At 36.7% G+C, this 18,036-nt stretch overlaps 1 protein-coding gene across 1 annotated transcript in view; it reads right to left on the bottom strand.

Moving 5' to 3' along the window:
- Positions 1-18,036, bottom strand: part of ODAD2 (outer dynein arm docking complex subunit 2) — an 80,047-nt gene that overhangs the window by 29,572 nt on the left and 32,439 nt on the right. Inside the window, exons 8-9 of the mRNA XM_086615037.1 lie at positions 15,408-15,522; positions 325-513 (exon numbers count right to left, since the gene is read on the bottom strand). Of these exons, the coding sequence (XP_086471163.1) occupies positions 325-513; positions 15,408-15,522 (304 nt within the window). The remainder of the gene's footprint in view (positions 1-324; positions 514-15,407; positions 15,523-18,036) is intronic.

Here is an 18,036-nt window from a genome sequence, read left to right as displayed (position 1 = left end):
ATAGCTCCATCACTGAGATTCTCTGCTTGGTTCAGATTTATTGCTCTCTGGACCATTTGTGGTTTTTTCCTATGGCAGATGCATCTCTCAAAAGCAAGATTCAGCAACAGTGACTATTAAAATGAAGCTCATCTTCCAAAGCAATTTTAGTACCAGCCACAGTGTTTCATGTCCAATATACATCTCATAGAGGAAGGATTCTACAGCTCTTCCTTGTAGCTGCTGCAAAACCTACCACTCTTTTCATAACCTTTTAGTCAGGTATAATACAGTCTGACCTAAGAAATTTAGATACTTAGTATAATATGTTTAGATGCTACTTACTGTGTTTGCTAGTTTGGACAACAGAGGGACGACTCCATGATCTGTTATGACAGCTAAATTTTCTTCATCTTTAGCTATATTTGTAATGGCAGCACATACACTTGCTAAAACTTCTTTATTCTTTGATTTTAGCAAATTGACTATCAGTTCCAAGCCACCAACAAAGGATCGAACCATCTCGCCAGCATCCTAAATGAGAATCAAACGAACGTTATTGTTAAATATTCAATCTGTATTTATACGCAAATGTTACAAAAGAGATTGGTATGACATCATTATTCAAAACTGCAGCTATTGCTGTGTTGCCTTCACCAAGAAATATGGCTAATTCAGAACTCAGAGCTCTCTTGATTGACATGTGAGAGTTAGACTGTTTTACATATCACTATCTGGGCAGAAATTCAACGTCTAAATAAAGGTATCTACTGTCATTTTAGATGCCCCAGGGTATTCTTCACAGCCTCAAGCTGTCACTCCAGAAGGGTGCAAGTCTCCCTTATCTACTGTATCATATTTGCCAGGTTGGTGTCTTGCATACCTTAAGGCACCTAAAATAAACACCCCTGTTTATTTTAGACACTATGGCTCTCATAGTGTCTTCTATTTCTTACATTAAGTCTGACAGCTAAGACAAAGGAGTGGTAATATTATTTTCTTCTATCAATGCAAATAAGTATTCAGGAATATTTAAGAGCAGAGGTTAAACAAGTCATGACACCAACTGTGGGAGAACCATGGTGCATCTCAGACTATCAACAATCAATGTAAAATGTGATTAAAGGACACAAACACAACTCTGGATAAATGTCTAAGTATGCTCTTAGAAAAGAAATAGAAAACTAAACAGTGTGCCTTGATCTTGAATACAGTATGCAGATCTAGTCCACCTTTTCAATTTCAATAAGGTTATGGTAAAATTAGAAAAGATTCAGAGAAAGACAACAGGAATAATCAAGGCATGGAACTGCTCTGTGGAAGGAATGACTAACCAACTAGGACACTCAGGCATAAAAGAGAAAAATGAGGAGTGGTATGATAGAGGTGTATAGAATCTCAAGTAGAATGGAAGGGGCACATAGGGACCTGTCTTCTAGAAGACGACCATGGAGCATCAGATGAAATTAGCAGGTGGCATGTTCAGAATAAAACAGAGTTATTTTCAAACAAAGCATAATTAAGACGTTGAAGTCCTTGGAGCAGGATTGCAGTGGCTGTTAGAAGTTCACATGTTAGAAATTAACTACACAAATTCACAGAAAAAAATCCATTAAGGGTTATTCAGTATAAAAATATTCCCTCTGATTCAGAAAGTTCCTGATCCACAGGTTTGTTGAAGGTGGGAGAGCATTCTGGAGAGGGGAACCATGCCTGCAAGTTTGCCCTGTTCTTCGACCTTTCCTCAGGCATCCCTCATGGGTAGTATGAGAAACAGAATACTATGTTAGTGAACATTTGGTCTGACACAGTATTGGCTGTTCTCACACTCTTGTGTTTATTAGTCAACTCAAATTATCAGCACATGTTTACGTGTCAATATGTAAAACAAAGAAAACCAGCTGTTTTGGCACTGTGAGACTGAACTAACAGGTATGGAATTAATTTGGCTGCCTCCAGCAAAGAGGAACTGGCAGCATCTGATAAAGCAACATGCAGCATATAGTACTTCATGTACCCTTAAAAGCACGCAGGGTATAAACCTGTTTTGTTTAAGCACAAATTCTTAAAAGATTAAGATGCACAGTCGCTGACCAATGCTGTACACCAAGATTCGCTGCACTCTATTCAACTGAGATGCTTGAAAAGAAATACATCTCTTTCTTTGGTAAGATGCTCCACCATGTAAGATTACATTATTTTAGACAATCTTTTTCAGTTTCCTCATGGACAGAAACAATGTCAGAATAGAAAAATACTTCTTTGTATGATTTTTTACATATTTATTCAATCTGTGGATAACTCTAAGCAACATTTCGCCAACAACCATCTGGAAGGGGTTCTCAGGATGCCAAGTTATACAGAGTCTGAAAGACAACACTGCAAAATGCAGCAGCATTTTCAGAAACTTCATTGTAAACACAATAATTAGCGAAGAGGTGGATGGAACTTCAAGTACCTGACCTAAGGATATCAAGTATTGCAATGTAATCTGGAGAAACCACCATTACAATTTGAATGGGCCCATCAGTTACTTTAGTTGAGTGGACCTCTATACTAAGCACAGATATTTGTGTTTTATCAGGACTTCTGTTTACAATCTATAATCCAGCCTGACATTTTTTTTAGATTTTCAGTCTTTCAGACGTGGATCTGGAAAGACCAGTAGATCCCGTAAAGTTCTTTGTCCGATGAATACAGAAACTAGTGAATGACTTAATTAACAGCTAAACTAAGGATTTCTGTAGAAACATAAGACGTAAGCAAAGCACATGAACTATTGATTGCAGAAGAGATACAGGTCAGAAACCATTGTGGACAAGAACTTCAGATGTTTTTTGATGGTCAACTAATTTTTATGGAACTATTTACTAAAAGTATGCCATTAGTGCCTAAACTGTACCGTTCACAAAGGGTACTGAAAATAAGTCAGTTGAGATTCCCGGTGACATCATGGTGGCACATCAGCCAATGGCATTGGATGGCCTGGTGTCAAACTGTCATTACACTGGAAAGAGAGCAAAAGTGGTTGGCCAAATGGTCAGCAGTAACTTTGTAGAAAAAATTTTAGCCTATGCACCTCAGTGATGGTAAATGTACAGAGATAGAAAGAAGGGTCTCCAAGTGGAATTTCTTTCATTTGCTTCCTTCAACAGGTTCTATAGGAGAATTTTGAATAAAAACTACCAGACGCTCTCCTGAAACCCCTTTGGACTGAAAGGTCTTAGAACTTCATGAAAGTGCAAGCATGGATAGTATGAACTTTCCTAGGGCTAGGGAGTGACCTTGAGATCAAGAATGGTTTTGATTATATTTGTTTCTTTTTGGGGGCTGATTTATGAAGAGAGTAGGGTACAATTGCATTGTGTTAGCTTTGCTGAGCAAATCCATCAAATTGCTCATGGACTTGCTAAATAAAAAATTCCAGAAGATGCTGCAGTTAATCCTTTTAGTTCTGGGTTCAAATGCCAAACAGAACTCTTAGCTGTGATGTTTCCTTCTCACAGAAAGCAAAAGGAGTGGGTAAGCCCATCAGAAATGAAACATTTTCCACCACAGGCAGTGCAATTCTTGAGACTGGATGAGAGAGGTTAAAGCCATATAGCGTGAGGGTCAAAATCAGAGGGCACAGCATGTGGAATCCAAGAACAAAATGCATGCTGAAGTCTTAAAAAAAACAGAATAAACAAATAACCAGGGTCCTTACAGAAATTAAAAAAAGGATCTAAATGTTTTGCAGAAGTACAACAAACATTTGTGACTCAGAAAAGCAGCTGAGAGAAACAGAGAAGGAAGGGCAGTGCTCTGCCACTTCTATTACCCTGTGAGCTACGTGGACAGGGAGGTGGGTTACAGGGTGTTTCCCATGGATACGCTAGCATAAACATTTCTCTATCATTGCTAGTGTATACATACCACAATGTAAATGTATCTACAGACAATCACCTGAATAAAAGTAATATTTCCTGGTATCAGTTTTCAAGTCTGTCTTGAAATTTTAAAATTTGACCAAAGGCGGTAGGTAATGGGTTACAGAGAAAGATTTCTACACAGAAAAGTCTTACCTGTATGTATTAGAGGGCTAGACAGCTAAACAAGCAGACACAGGAGAAGGAAGGAAAATGAGATACTTTACATTTACTTCAATTGCTCGAAACTTACTACAGAAGTGTGCATTACCTTCTGTCTCAATATTGGCTCAACAAATGAGAAAGGCTTCTGTTCAACAGGTAAACTCTACAGTAAAGCGTCTAAGATTTGAAAGGAACCCAGCTATACATGACAATTATTCTGCTTTTCTGCATGGTTCAGATAACTGTGTATTATTATCCATGCTCTTGAAAGATGTTTCATGAAGAGGTAAGATAATCTGTATCCCCTTGTCGGGGAAGTTTCCCGGCTGCTACAATAGAAAGCACCTGTGCCTTGTTAGGACAGGTGCTGTGAGTCACGTTGGTCAACCGGAAACCACGTGACTCATGGATGGATAAAGGTGGGACACTCCCAAGAGGGAGTGGGGCATTTCCCTCCTGGAGTTTGGAGTGGCAGGAGCCCCTAGAGAGTGAGAGTTGGAGCTCTCTATTGGACTAAGATAGCAGTGAGTTTAGAAGAGCCTTCTGATTGTGAGATACCTTGTGGTCGCAACAGTCGGTTGGTTGCGACCCATTGGAAGAAGACACAGGCAGTCCGTGACATCCCCTCTTAATGAACTCATATGTACATTTTATATTTTCCTATCTGTACATATTTTCTTTCCAGGAGATTGTAACCCTACTTGTTAAATTTCTCTTCTGACAAGCTTACACTTTCCACATTTTGTAAAGAAGTATGGTCCAATTAAACTGATTGAATAATATATAAACAATCTAGCAATAAGTAAAAGAAGAGAGTTTCAATAACCGCTTGTGAAACCAGCTAAACACAAGGACAGAACCTCCTACCAGTGATGAAAAGCAGAGGAAAACTGTAGAAACCACATGTCAGGAAAGTTTCCCAAATGTGATTGTGGGTGTAGTCTGGTGGTCTGTGGAAGACAAAGAGAAAAGTAAAGCAGCAAGAAATCTGAAGAACAATGAGTAGAAAGGACAGAAATGAGTGCTTTAAAATCTTATGTTGCTTACGAGATCTTTTTTTTTTTTCCAAAGAAATTTAAACAAGAAATGCAATCTTTTTGGTATCATTTAGCAAAATCACATATTTGCTCTGCACAGCCAATTTCTACTTTCTTTTTACTGAAAGATGTATATTTATTATATACTATTGCCATAATTTAAAGATTTAAAGAAGAAATTATATGAAGTTGTGCCTGTGATTACGGAGGTCTGGATTTAATTCTTTTGAATCTACATTCTTTGAGTATAATTGTTTTAATGATCAAATAACTGTTCATACTATAAAGTCTAAAGTAATTTCTGTGATTTTAGCTTCCAAATACTCTCGGGCATTGTTGTCTATACTTATTTTTGTAACAGAAGAGAAGAAAAATCATACATAACATGTCTTTGGAAATCTTCTTTGCACTTTTTGTTTAACATATAAAAAAATGCAATCTTTAACTTCCACCTTCTAAATTAATCAACACACAACTTTTTTCATGATACTTAACTCAAAGGGTTTGCCATTTCCAGCTATTAGTGTGTAATAAGCTTTCACATTTACCCGTAGTCCTTAAACTTCCCTGTAGAAATGTAAAGGTCATTGTTTCAAAGTCTGGGTAATTTACTATTGGGTAATAACACTATTTTGATACTGAACTTGAAGTGCAAAGTGTTCCATTTCCAGCCCAAGACTACATTTATACTTCAGTATCTACATCCTGCAAACTCTAATCTATTAATACAGCCATTAAACTGCATTTACTTTCTTTAATGTTACATACGAAGTTATTCAACAAACTTCAAGTATTTTGAAAAGCTTAGAGAACATCTTAGGATACAGCTATGTAAAAAGCAATTTGAAAGAAAAGAATGTAATTAAGTGAATTTAAGTAATTTACTCTCTTCCTTACCTATTATGACAAAACCTTACTTATCAGTTGGCCTAACAAGGCTACTTAGTTTGAGTCAGACAGGGAAAAAAATTGTATGGTAAGAATAAAGCCTAAGAAACAGCTTTATAGATAAAAATATTGATAAAATCACTCCCACTGATAAGCAATAAAATTGATAGTTTTATTGTATACATCTGAGTGTATGTATGTGTTCACGATAGGTCAAATGCTTCTGTTTTAACAACAATATTTCCTGAGCTGAACAAAGTAAAAGGACAAACACAAAAACATTTAAAGAAGCACTAAAAATATTTTAAAAATTGAGGGGAGGGGAGCAAACATGTTGTGGTAATACAGTAGTTTTCGTGGTACCATGAAATAATAATAATACCACGTGGTACCACGAAATAATAATTTCGTAATACCACGTTTCGTGGTATTACAGTAGTATTACCACGAAATATCTTCATTTTACATCTTCATCATTATTAAAACTTTTAATGTAATATTTAACCTGAGATGACAGATACGAAGAAATATAGATTGTTGAACTACATTTTAAGTGGCTGAAGAAGATGGGAAGAGATAATAGGATTTTTCATGACTTCACATGACCACATCTTCTAACTGGTGGGCAGCAATGTTTTTATCCTCAGAAAGTATGATAAATATTATTTCAAAACTAGATTAAAAGGGAGGAGTTTGCGATCTCAAGCCATAAAAATAACCTATCTGGTGTAGATGCTGAGGCCAGAAAAGTAACCTGCTGTACTAATAAAAGCGTGATCTTGCTACTCTTTACTCACGTATTTTCATCTTGTTGAACTGCATGACTATTGACAAAATTTAGTTAACATTCCCTTTTCACTTATTTCTACATTGGTTTTTGCCATAAGCAGAAATACTGTCAGACAAACCAGCTTTATACATATTTCTTTTAATTTTAACTAGGAGCAGAAAGCATTATGATATTTGCAGAAAGACAGATTTAGAAAAATCACTTGATCTGTGCAGTATTTATACAAGGAGAACATTTGGGATTTTTGAGTTCTCTTGTCATCATATTTTATGGGGTTTTGTGGTTATTTTCATTAAGTAAATAAAGTTCATCAGCCTTAAGTTGAGACATACAGTTCTTGTAAAAGAACTACTGAATTCTTTTGTAACTGAATTCCTTTCTTATTTCTTCCAAAGTGAATACTGGTTTCTTTATTTGAAAGATTTAAAGCTAAACACCGTATTACAAAGACACATTGTGTTTATCTTTAAAAATACTCCACTTGAAAGATAAAAGTTTCTCCACTAAAAACAAGTAGTATTTCACTCTCAGAACATCTTACAAAGCTTAAGGTGTCAACGTTAATTTGTCAAATTGAATTGCTTTTGCCAAAAAAATGATGGTATGGCTGTGTAAATAAACTTTAGTTATCAAGAATCATCTTTGAACTACCTTTTCTTTAATGAAGGAAGCTGTTCGTTTCCGTTGCCTGTTGCCAGCTGAGTAACCTATTACCCTAATGCACAACCCAATTTAATATTCAAAATAAACAAATGCAACAGATACGTTTCTGTATTATAGCTGTTCGGTGAAAAAGGGACATAAAATTTATATAATGAAGTTTCTATTAATTTTTCTGATTAAATATCTCAATGGTATTATTAATCAAATTATTTTATATTTAAAGGCTAACTTTATTCCTGTCTATACAGTTGTGGAGGCTTCCACTGTAGCACATCTGATGAAGAAACACCTTGTAAAATGAGACTACTTCTCTACATCTCACAAGTCTTCTGTGTTGCAAAAATGCGATGTGTTCGGAAAACAACAGCAGACAGTCAACATAGATTTTCCTGTCCTCTTTACCTCACTGAAGCAGCTAAAGCCAGAGCAGTTTTAACATGTCTCCAATACTACTCTGTAGCCTGGAAGAGCCCAATTGCTTACTCTTGGCTTTTCAGGGATTTGATCATCACACAGTTAAATACTTGGCAAGTATATTGCTATTGTCAGTTTCAAGAAACCAAAGCAAAGTCTATTAGCCAATCATACAGCCCAAGAAAGCATGCAATGTATATTCTCTAAAAGATAGTGGTGGGGAAAAAAGTCTACAGAGCCACTCATGCAACTTCAAGTAGTCCTTTTGTCTATTGTTCTCCTTACTTTTCAGCCTGGTGGACTACACCTACTCTTCTTTCCCCTCCTCACAACTCTCCCTGAAGTTCAGTCCTGGGTAAATGCCAAAATCCTAATTTTTTTCACAGAAGCAGGGAATCTACTAATAGCAAAGTTCTTTGAGGCCACAGTAGAAAAAACATCATGATTTGCTTTAGATTATTTTGAAAAGCCTTTTAATAATGGAAGAATGAGAAGCAGACAACATTGAACAACTGGAAAAATTAAACATTGTTACAATTGGTTTTAGATTGAATTGAATCCAAATAAGCATCTAAGTAAACTTCTTGTAATTATCATATATTTATGATAGTCATCACTAATATATAGTTTAATGTTGTAGAGATGCAAGACAGCAATATCTGAGGATAGTCTAGGTAAACAATCAATGCAGTGACAACACAAACTAATAAATTATTATAATAATTATTATAATTTGTGTCTTTGCAACTCTGGCATAGTTGCATAAATTAGAGCGGTATATGAGAAGGCAATCATATTACATTGTACCGCTTATCATTATAGACCACTGAGAATCTGAACAACAAGCATGAAGTATAAAATATGTTATAATTCAATCAAAAGCTTCTGCACTAGATAAAATGATTGCTTGAAATTTTCTTGTTTATATTATGCAGCAAATCAGACGCAACGATCTCCGTGCTCTTTTGTTGCCTTGAAATCTACGGAAGTTCCATGTGGCAAGTGAGAGGGTAAAGAAAAGAAAAAAGTGAGATGGATAAGAAGGAAAAACAAAGAAGAGATGAAAAAGAAGAAATATGAGAAGGATGGGGTTTGAACTTTTTATAGATTCTAAAATCAAATCAGCAAGTCTACTTTGAAAATACAGAAGCTACATGACAAGATGTTGACTAACATGCGTAGCTATTATAAACTAAGTTACAAGGAAAGCTGGTCAAATATTTTCCAGTGGAACAGTATTCCATCAGAAAATGCTAATGAAATGGAACCAAAGCCTTCTATATGAACACGACAACTTCTTGAAAAGTTTTGACAGAAACCAGGCAGAAAGGCAGGCTAAATTACCAACGTGTCTCTTCATCTTTTCTCTTCTCAGCCAGATGGCTGGTGAATAGCCTGCCCGGCTGCTTGGCTTCTGGTTTTCACAGAATCCCTGACTTCTTGCCTGATGGGCTGCCAAACAGCTGGAAAGTCAAGTCTCCAGGAGCTCCTAAGCTTTTTGGCTTCTTATGGTCTCCAAGCTCTCAGGCAGCTGCTTTGCACGGAACTTAGGATCTGAGGCTCCCCAATGAGGGAGATACGGATTATGCTCTTGGTTTTCCTTTGTTTCCTAGCTTTCGAGTCACGTGTTTTACAGGAACTGGACTCCTATATTTGTAGACATAAAAGACCTCAGGGTAATTTATGGCAGTCCATTCAGGATCTCTGGAGTAATATATCTATAGGAGGCCCAAACTCCTCATGGTAGTTGATTCACTAAACTAGGCAGCCTGTGTCAAGAATCATTGGATAGGCTGGTTCTGCACGTACCCTGGCAAGCAGGGCAGCCAGCTATGGATTCATCAAGTCAGGTCTAACTTGCTGGGCTTCCTAAATCTCCAAGGACCCTAGTGCTCTGGAAGCCCTGAGGGGCAAGCCAAAAATTCCTCTTTGTCTCTCTTATAGTACTCTTTTGCAGTTTAGTTCATAGAAATGCTTACAAGTTGGAAAGTCTACATCCAAATACCAGGGACTAAAAACTGCATTAAAATGGGATTCAAACAGAGAAGTAGGTATGATTTATGTTAAAAATGATAATGTCTAGAGAAAGAAAATAGGAAAATGGAAAGAGAGCAGTAAGAGTACTAAGACTAAACTGCCAAGATTTCTGTATAGAATTGCAAGAAGCACAGGAAGGAAAACAAAGAAACTGGAAAATGCTGTACATGCTCAAGCAGGGAATTTTGATATTATAGGCTCAACCAAAGAATGGTAACTGAACAAAAATGTATTGGTATTACTTAAATAAAATTTTAAAAATATAAAACAAACAAAGAACACTGTGCATTATGGGGCATGATTGATCTTTATACACTACAGATTTAAATTATTAATATGTGTAAACAAAGCATCTTAATTCCTTTAAAGCACCAAATAATTTTATTTGTTAAATATCAGAAGAATTTCCAAGTTCAACTACCTACCTTTGTTACTTTTAGTAAAGAAATGTTCTTTGTGGTTTTATACATATGGTTACGTTAAAATTTCCATAACAAGCAAAATCTGTATAAGAATCCTAAACAGCACGGGTCATCAGCAGCATATTTTCCACCCACAGGTTAACTCCAGACTGCTGGCTCCAGTAGAAGTCACTTCCTCAGTATATAATACTTTCACAAGAGTCAAGGCTACTTGACCTTCACACATACCCATCTCATGACCCTTCCCTCATAAACCTGGTTTAGTTCTGACTTCGGGATTTTTTTTTGGTGTCAGCATGGACATTTTCTTTCCCCATATGCAGGAAACACACAGACAACTTTAGATGGCTGATCATCCTTCATCAACACTCATGATATTCCACTGCAGAGCTGAAAGAGATGCAATAACTTTGGGGGAAAAAAAAATTCACACTTTATCAGAAAAGTGTGAGATGTCACTTTACAAGGACGCTTTAAGAAAACAGAATAACTTCTGTTATTATAACCCTCTCCCTTCCCTCAAATCCCCAGTTTCAGACTCTTTTAATTATTTTGACAGACTTTGTACATAGCTGGCTTCCTGAAATTCTTTAGGAAAGCCTTTATATTTGTAGCTATAACAAAGGCTAAAACCGAAACTTTGAAAGTTGAAAGCTGATACACAAGCACAGATAAAGGACAGAGGAAAGGATGAGGCCTGACATTACCATTCCTATTCTAATGTTTGCACCTAAAACTCTACCAAATATGAGGATGGAAAATAACCTCTACAACTTTTTTTTTAATTTCAAGACATACTATTTAAAGGTTACTCTGTGAGGAAACAGGTATTTTCACACAAACTCAAGCTGGCAGTGTTCCTCTTATTGGCACAGTGCCTTTGGATGAATTTTATAATCTCCCAAATATTATATATATTATAATATATAATATCTTTGTAGAGCTTGTCTAAATTTTTCTGCTTGGGCTCATGTACATTGGGAGAACACTATAAATACTGTTTTGCAAAGAAGCATCATAACCAAATATTGCCGTTCCAACATCAACAGAGTTGAGTAGACTTTTCTTAGCCATTTTTCATAATCATTTGTGTTTCTTGGACAATGCACTTATACTTTGTCATTACCAACGTGCCTGCCATAGTAACTTTTCCTTTTGGAAGTAAGGAACTAATTAATAAGAATCTGCTTCTATTAAGATAATTCCTTTGAATAAATTACATTCTTGTCTCTTTAAGTTGTATATTTTAAAGAAATGTATGAAATAATTTATCAAAAATCACAAGATATTTGTCTAAGACACACAAGTAGCACTCACAGGTGTTGTGCAAATTTTCTCAGGAGAGTTCTACCACCCAAATTATATCAATGCCAGCCTGCCTTTAAGATCTTCCTCTACAAGAAATTCTTAAAGCTAAAAAAATTTAGAACTAATGCTGGCGTACAAAAGTGATGACTGATACCGAACCAATATTATGGCTGTCAGAGCTGAAACAGTTTGTGTACCACAGTGTACAATATATATCCTCTATTTAAAAAGTCTTGGGTCTGTCACAGACCAAATATCACTGACTTATATCATACTGCTGTAACAAACAGTATCACTTAGCTTATATCATACCGATACAATTCTATTCTATGGGAAGTACTCTGAACCGGCTATCATAATGTAACTGTCAACATATATAATCTAGGGCTACAGGAACGTGGATTCTACACCTTTCGCAATTAAATTCCTGTCTAACAGCAAGCAAACTAGTTAGATCCAAAAGTTCAAATGTGGCTAGCACCTAAACAGCTTGAGAATTCAGGTCTTGTCCATTTGTGACTCTTATACCCCTAACGGTAAAACAGAAATAGTAGATTTTCCAATCTTAAGCAGATAAAGGTAAGAGTGAGTGCATGAGAGAGAAGTATGATAGACTAGCTTCTAACATTTTATAAATATCTTAGAAAATGACCTTTAAGTTGGATGTACAGAAAATGTCTGTGCAGAAAATGGATGCTGCACTACATCGTTAGAAAAATTTGTTTCTGATACTCTTAACAAGTTCTATTTCATCATGAACCCCCCCACTACAGAAAAGAACCACTACAGCTTCCACGAAAGAATGCAAAAAGAAAAAAAATCCAGATTCCAAGGTCACAGCAATTTGAAACACAGTTTGCAGTCCCATATGCAGGCTTGGAAAAGCCAGAATGCACATAATCCTTTTAAAGTCATATACTTATTATTGCTTTTGAATTAAGCACTGCATAAACCAAAGTGTGCTTCTTGGCATATTGTTTAGATAGAAATAATTACTGCACTTCCACAGTGTGGCTATAATCGCTGCTTTATATATATTTCTTTCCATTCAGTGCCAGAGGAAAGGGTATTCTTGGTAGGTTTGTTTCAGTGTGCCACTCTGCCTCAGTCTTACACAAAGAACTCTTTGTGGGGTCACAGATTAGCGTTTGGGCAGGCAGCCAAGAGAGATGAAAGGAGGATAGCTACACTAAGGATGTACATAGCTCATGCTCATCAAATACTCCGGGATAAAAAAAAACAAGAAAAAAAAATCATGTAGTCTATGATTTCAGTAGCTGTTCTCTGTTCCCTTAGTTTCCAAAAAAAGTGCTTTTAGTGGAAGCTCTAGTAATGTGCAGTTCTACTCTGGCATTACATGTCACAGACTCTCACACATAATAAATATTATCTCAGTAATATTTAAATATTCAGTTATAGCAATATTGTTCAAGAGAGCGCAGGTATAGTCATATCTTGACAGAGGAGACGTATACACCCACCATTAGATAACAAAAAATTTTATTACACTAGAGTGTACATTTAAAAAAAAGATGGAAAGATAATTCAGAATAACCAGCATAAACCATCATTGTAGAAATAATTGTGAAGAAATAGAAACTGCTTAAGTCATAAAAATCAAGACCAACTGTTCTTACAATGCTTCCACCCATATGTATGTATCTACATCCATCCATCTGTATAAATCAATAGCAACCATACAGTGCTCAATTTCAAACAGAAAACACTGCCTGCAAAGGATGCTAAGGATATCTTCTAGAACTCTGAAGGAATTTCCATTCTTTACATAGTCAGGATCTCAAATGATATGTAGAAGGATATATATTTGTGGTGTAGTAGAGTGTCATGGTTTGATGTGGAGGGGGTGGGGGTTCTGGTGGCAGGAGAGGGGTTTTGGTCCCTGTCACCTCCCTGGTTTTGGAACTGGGTTAGGCTTGGTTTGGGCCACCAGATCAGACTCCCATCCCCCTCGGGGTTGAGCCAATAGGGCGCCTCTGCGAATTGCCCTATTTAAGTCGGGACAAAGGAACCGAAAGAGGTGCTTTGCCCAGGAGTGGGAAGAGAAGGGAGGAGGGCACTGCCCCCGCTCCCTGGCTCCCGGCTGGGCGGCTGCCTGCGTTGGGCCGGCGCTGCCCACGGAGAATGGCGGCGGCGGAGCCAGGTGGGGAACTCCAGGGGCACCCCGCTCTCGGGGTGCCCACTGGGCTGAGTTCACCTGGAGAGGACTGAGATCTGAGAGAAACAGCTGCATCGACACCAGGTCAGTGAGGAGGGAGCGGGAGGAGGTGTGCCGGAGCCGAGTTTCCCCTGCGGCTGGTGGTGAGATAGCAGGCGGCCCCCCTGCAACCAGGACGGCCTCGGTGGAGCAGAGACCCACTCGCGGCCCGTGGAAGGAAGATGCCTGAGCCTGAGGATGGTCATGTTGGGACACACGACAAGGCAGAGAGGCATCTGGAGTCTGCGTGACGACCCACGCCGGAGCGAGTGGCTACAACTCCCTAAGTATCCGAGACTGTGGTAAAGCCCACACTGGAGCAATCTGTGGGGAAGGATTGTTTCCAGTGGGCTGGACTCACGCTGGAGAAGTTTGTGGATTTTTCCTCGTGGGTAGGGGATCCACTGGAGCAGGGGAAAAGGGTGTAAGGACTCCTCCTCCTTTAAGAAAGAAGCAGCAGTAACAGCACGGAATGAACTGACCTGCACTCCCCCAGTCCCTGCCTCTTGTGCTGCTGGGGGGAGGAGGTAGAGCCGGGAGGAAAAGGAAAGGGGAGGGGGAAGGTGTCAGTTTTAAGATCTGGTTTTGTTTCTTTCTGTCCTCTCGAGTAACTGGTTTTGTTTCCCTTTGTCCTTCTAAGTAACCATTAATAAACTGTTTTGCTTTAAGAAAGCCCAGTCTGTTTTGCCTGGGACCATGGTTGGTGGGTGATCCCTCTGTTCTTGTCTCAACCCTCAGTCCCTTTATTTTTTTTTTTCTCCTCTCTACTTTACTGGAGAAGGAGAGACTGTGTGAGTTTTAGTTGCTGGATCAGCCTAAAACCACGACATAGAGAAAAGATGCAAAAGTTGCATTAAATATGGAGGTAAATCAGAAAAGGAAGATATTACTGTACAAGGATTAAAAGCTAAAAGTCTACTTAGTATTCTAGGAAATTTCTAATGGGAAACATAACCTTCCCCATTTATTTTACCACAGGTCAGTGGTAAGTATTCACTGAAGATGTCTTAGAGCTTATATTCAACATATTATCTCTATTTGGAAACTGACATGAAATAAATGAACAGCGCAGTCTTCTGTGCACAACTGACTTGCACAACAACCACTGTTCACAACTGCCACTTCTTATTGGCAGTCTGAGCAGAAAATCTAAGGATTACATTGGCACCAAGTCTGAAATATGCTCTGAAACCAAATGATGGTCTCTTGAGAACATAGCTGAAGTACTTCATAGTGGAGAACAACTACAACTACCTGTGCTATTCATAGCTTGTGAGTAGAAGCTTTCTGTTTTCAGCATTGTGATATTTTCAGTACGCTTTATTTGGGAATGGTAAGTTTAGGTCCTGATAAGTTATAAAAATAAATTTTCCAAATACAGTAAGCACTGTAAAGGCAAAACAGAGCGTTATAATGAGCGCCAAATGGAGGACTATTCACTATTTTCACATCAATTTTTTTAAGCAGTTATCAGAATAGTGTAAGAAGCAAACAGCAAAGTATTGCTGGAAATCAACCAAATATAAAAATTATATGTGAGTAATATATATAACAAAACTACTACTTTAAACACTTTCTTACCTTAGCACTTTCAACGCAAGGACAAATAGCCCAAGCTGCACTTGCTTGAACATCTGGATTAGGATTTTTCAACAATGACCATAACAAACGAACTCCATCTAGATGGTCAATTATCCTATTGCAGAAAGACACCAAAAAAAAGATAAAATTAATTTAGTAGACAAGGTGAAATTTTAAATTATACCAGTTTGTTTGGGACACTGCTAGAAAAAAATATTGATATGATTTTCTTTAATATACCGTTCTGATTTATGTAAGTGGTTGTGCTTTATTGTCAGTTAATTGCCAACAACATACTCAGTAAACTTTGCTTACTATAGCAGATGGGTGTGAACAAATGGTGTAAAGACAGAATATGATTTCTAACTACATCTCACTAATGTTATTTACTTTTTTCTCAGCACTGTCATTCAAAATGCTTACAGAAGATAAAGTAAAGTAAACTACGTTATAACCTGAACTCATATAAACATGAAAACAAGCATGTGACTTTTTAATGATCTGCATGCAAAGTGAAATCTGAATTCAAGCATACTGGCTTCTTTCATATAGTAACAAATACTTTCCAAAACAAATATTTATGCCCAAAACTATGTACTTAATATTTTATTCAGTCTATGCTTAATATATTTACCTTACTCTATGACATATTTTAAAATACTATGTTTCTAATCTAGCATTAGAAATTAAAATGGTCACACCACAGTGCATCCTTTGTTGGGCATGAATAACGTGTAACTTGTTTCCCATGTGTTCCTTACCAACAAGACTAACACTGAACACTATGTTATAATTACTTAAACACGCTGTAATCAAAGAATCTTCGTGACTAGCTGAAAAATGAATTATCATCAGAATCATCTCTACACCATCTGTGTTATGTTTACATATCAATCAGGCTTGGGGATTGTAAGTTCACATTAGGGTCCAGTGAATACCTTAAACTGGAAGGAAGGTCAAACAAAACTTAATTGCCTTTACAAACATGCCTTTTTTCAAAAAGATATGCTAAACCCAAAGCAGATGAGCTGAAGATAAAGAAAACTAAGTACACCTTCATAGTCTAACCTCAAAAGTAAAAATTCAATTGTATAAAATCAGTCTACCTCTTTAATAGTAAATACAAGAGAAATTTAAAAACATCTCATTTGTGTTCACTATACATAGGTTTGCCAGGAAATTTTTAAACTAATTATAAAATCAGCTTTGTATGTAATCCTAAAATCATTTGAAGCAGAAAAAATAATTAAAGACATGAACTCTGTCTAAAATAACCAAGGATTTTATTCATAACACTTTTATGAAAACTCATTAAACAATTATGTTTTACAAAATAATACTTCTTGACCAAAGCTATGGTTAGGCTGAGATGCTACAAGTTTTTTAAGATCTGCTAATTTTAATACAGCTTATTTCACATACTCAGCTCCAAATCAACTGTAAGAAAATCATCATTCAAAGGACAAATTCATAAGTCTTAATGCAGCAAAATAAACCAGCATGATCATGAACTACAGAATTACATATACATGTCCACATAGTAATGATGAGTTAAGTAGAAGCTTCAAAATAAGCTTTTAAATCCCTCCAAACTCTTAACACTTTTAAGGCATTTTAACATTACTTTCCTGTCATTTCAGAAAGCACAAGGAATTTTTTCCTATATTGGAATTAATTAAAAAAAACCCATGAATCTTTCTTCTAGTCAAACAGAGTACTGACTATTTACCAACATGAGGTACTTCCTCCCAAGAGGGGCTAAATATAAATGACCCAGCTCCAATCAGTTTATAAAAATCAAGAGATAGAACCCAAACACTGAGCTCAGATTTTTCCACCACACTTAAAAAAAACAACCTCTAGGCTGATTTATCTTTCCTTTCTATTTTTTGAAAGCTTCCTTTTCAATTTGAAGTTTACTTTCATTCTCTTTTCAGTTTTCCTGTCTTCTCTTTTCAAGCTAAACTAGCCTCACTCTACGGTTCATTTTCTAAACAAGAGTTTTGACTTTTGCTTGAAGATCAGAAAGACCAGTTGTCTTAGACCCAATAGAACAGCTCAAAATATCTGAAAGTGTAGTCCTCTGTCCATTCAACATGTAGAAAATCAAACTAAAAACCAGCACGGACTAAACAAACAAATTTCCAAACTACATTGTTCATCACTGATTACTGCTTTCTCTCAGTTACACTAGATTAACTCAAATGAAAAGAACCCTACATACAAGAACGATGCTCTTAAATTCTCATACTGGAAGAATTATGGTCGTGTAATCACCATACAAGCATAAACCCTTTTATTTTCACCTTGCTGAGAACATATATTTGCCAATTAGCAAAATGCCAAGAAAGCATTGCTAAACAGTTCAATTTTTTATCTTTCTATGGTTTCACTGAACAATGTAGCAGAGGAAGAAACTGGGTTTTAAATGAGTATATCTGCTATAAAAGCAAAGGGACCACTAAAATAAACGGCCCTGAAAAATGTTTCCTCTATAAAAGTACTTAGACATTTGTTTCCTTTCTATGTGAAAATTCCTTTTTGAAGTGGACAAAAAAGCACATTTACGTTTCCTTACAAATAAACAAAGATCGGAAAATAGACCCGTAATCCTGAAAATTTCAACTCT

Source organism: Tauraco erythrolophus, chromosome 7 (genome assembly GCF_009769465.1).
Source record: "Tauraco erythrolophus isolate bTauEry1 chromosome 7, bTauEry1.pri, whole genome shotgun sequence".
Lineage (NCBI taxonomy): Eukaryota > Metazoa > Chordata > Aves > Musophagiformes > Musophagidae > Tauraco > Tauraco erythrolophus.
Note: the sequence above shows the minus strand (reverse complement) of the source record. Positions and strands in the feature narration are given on the sequence as shown.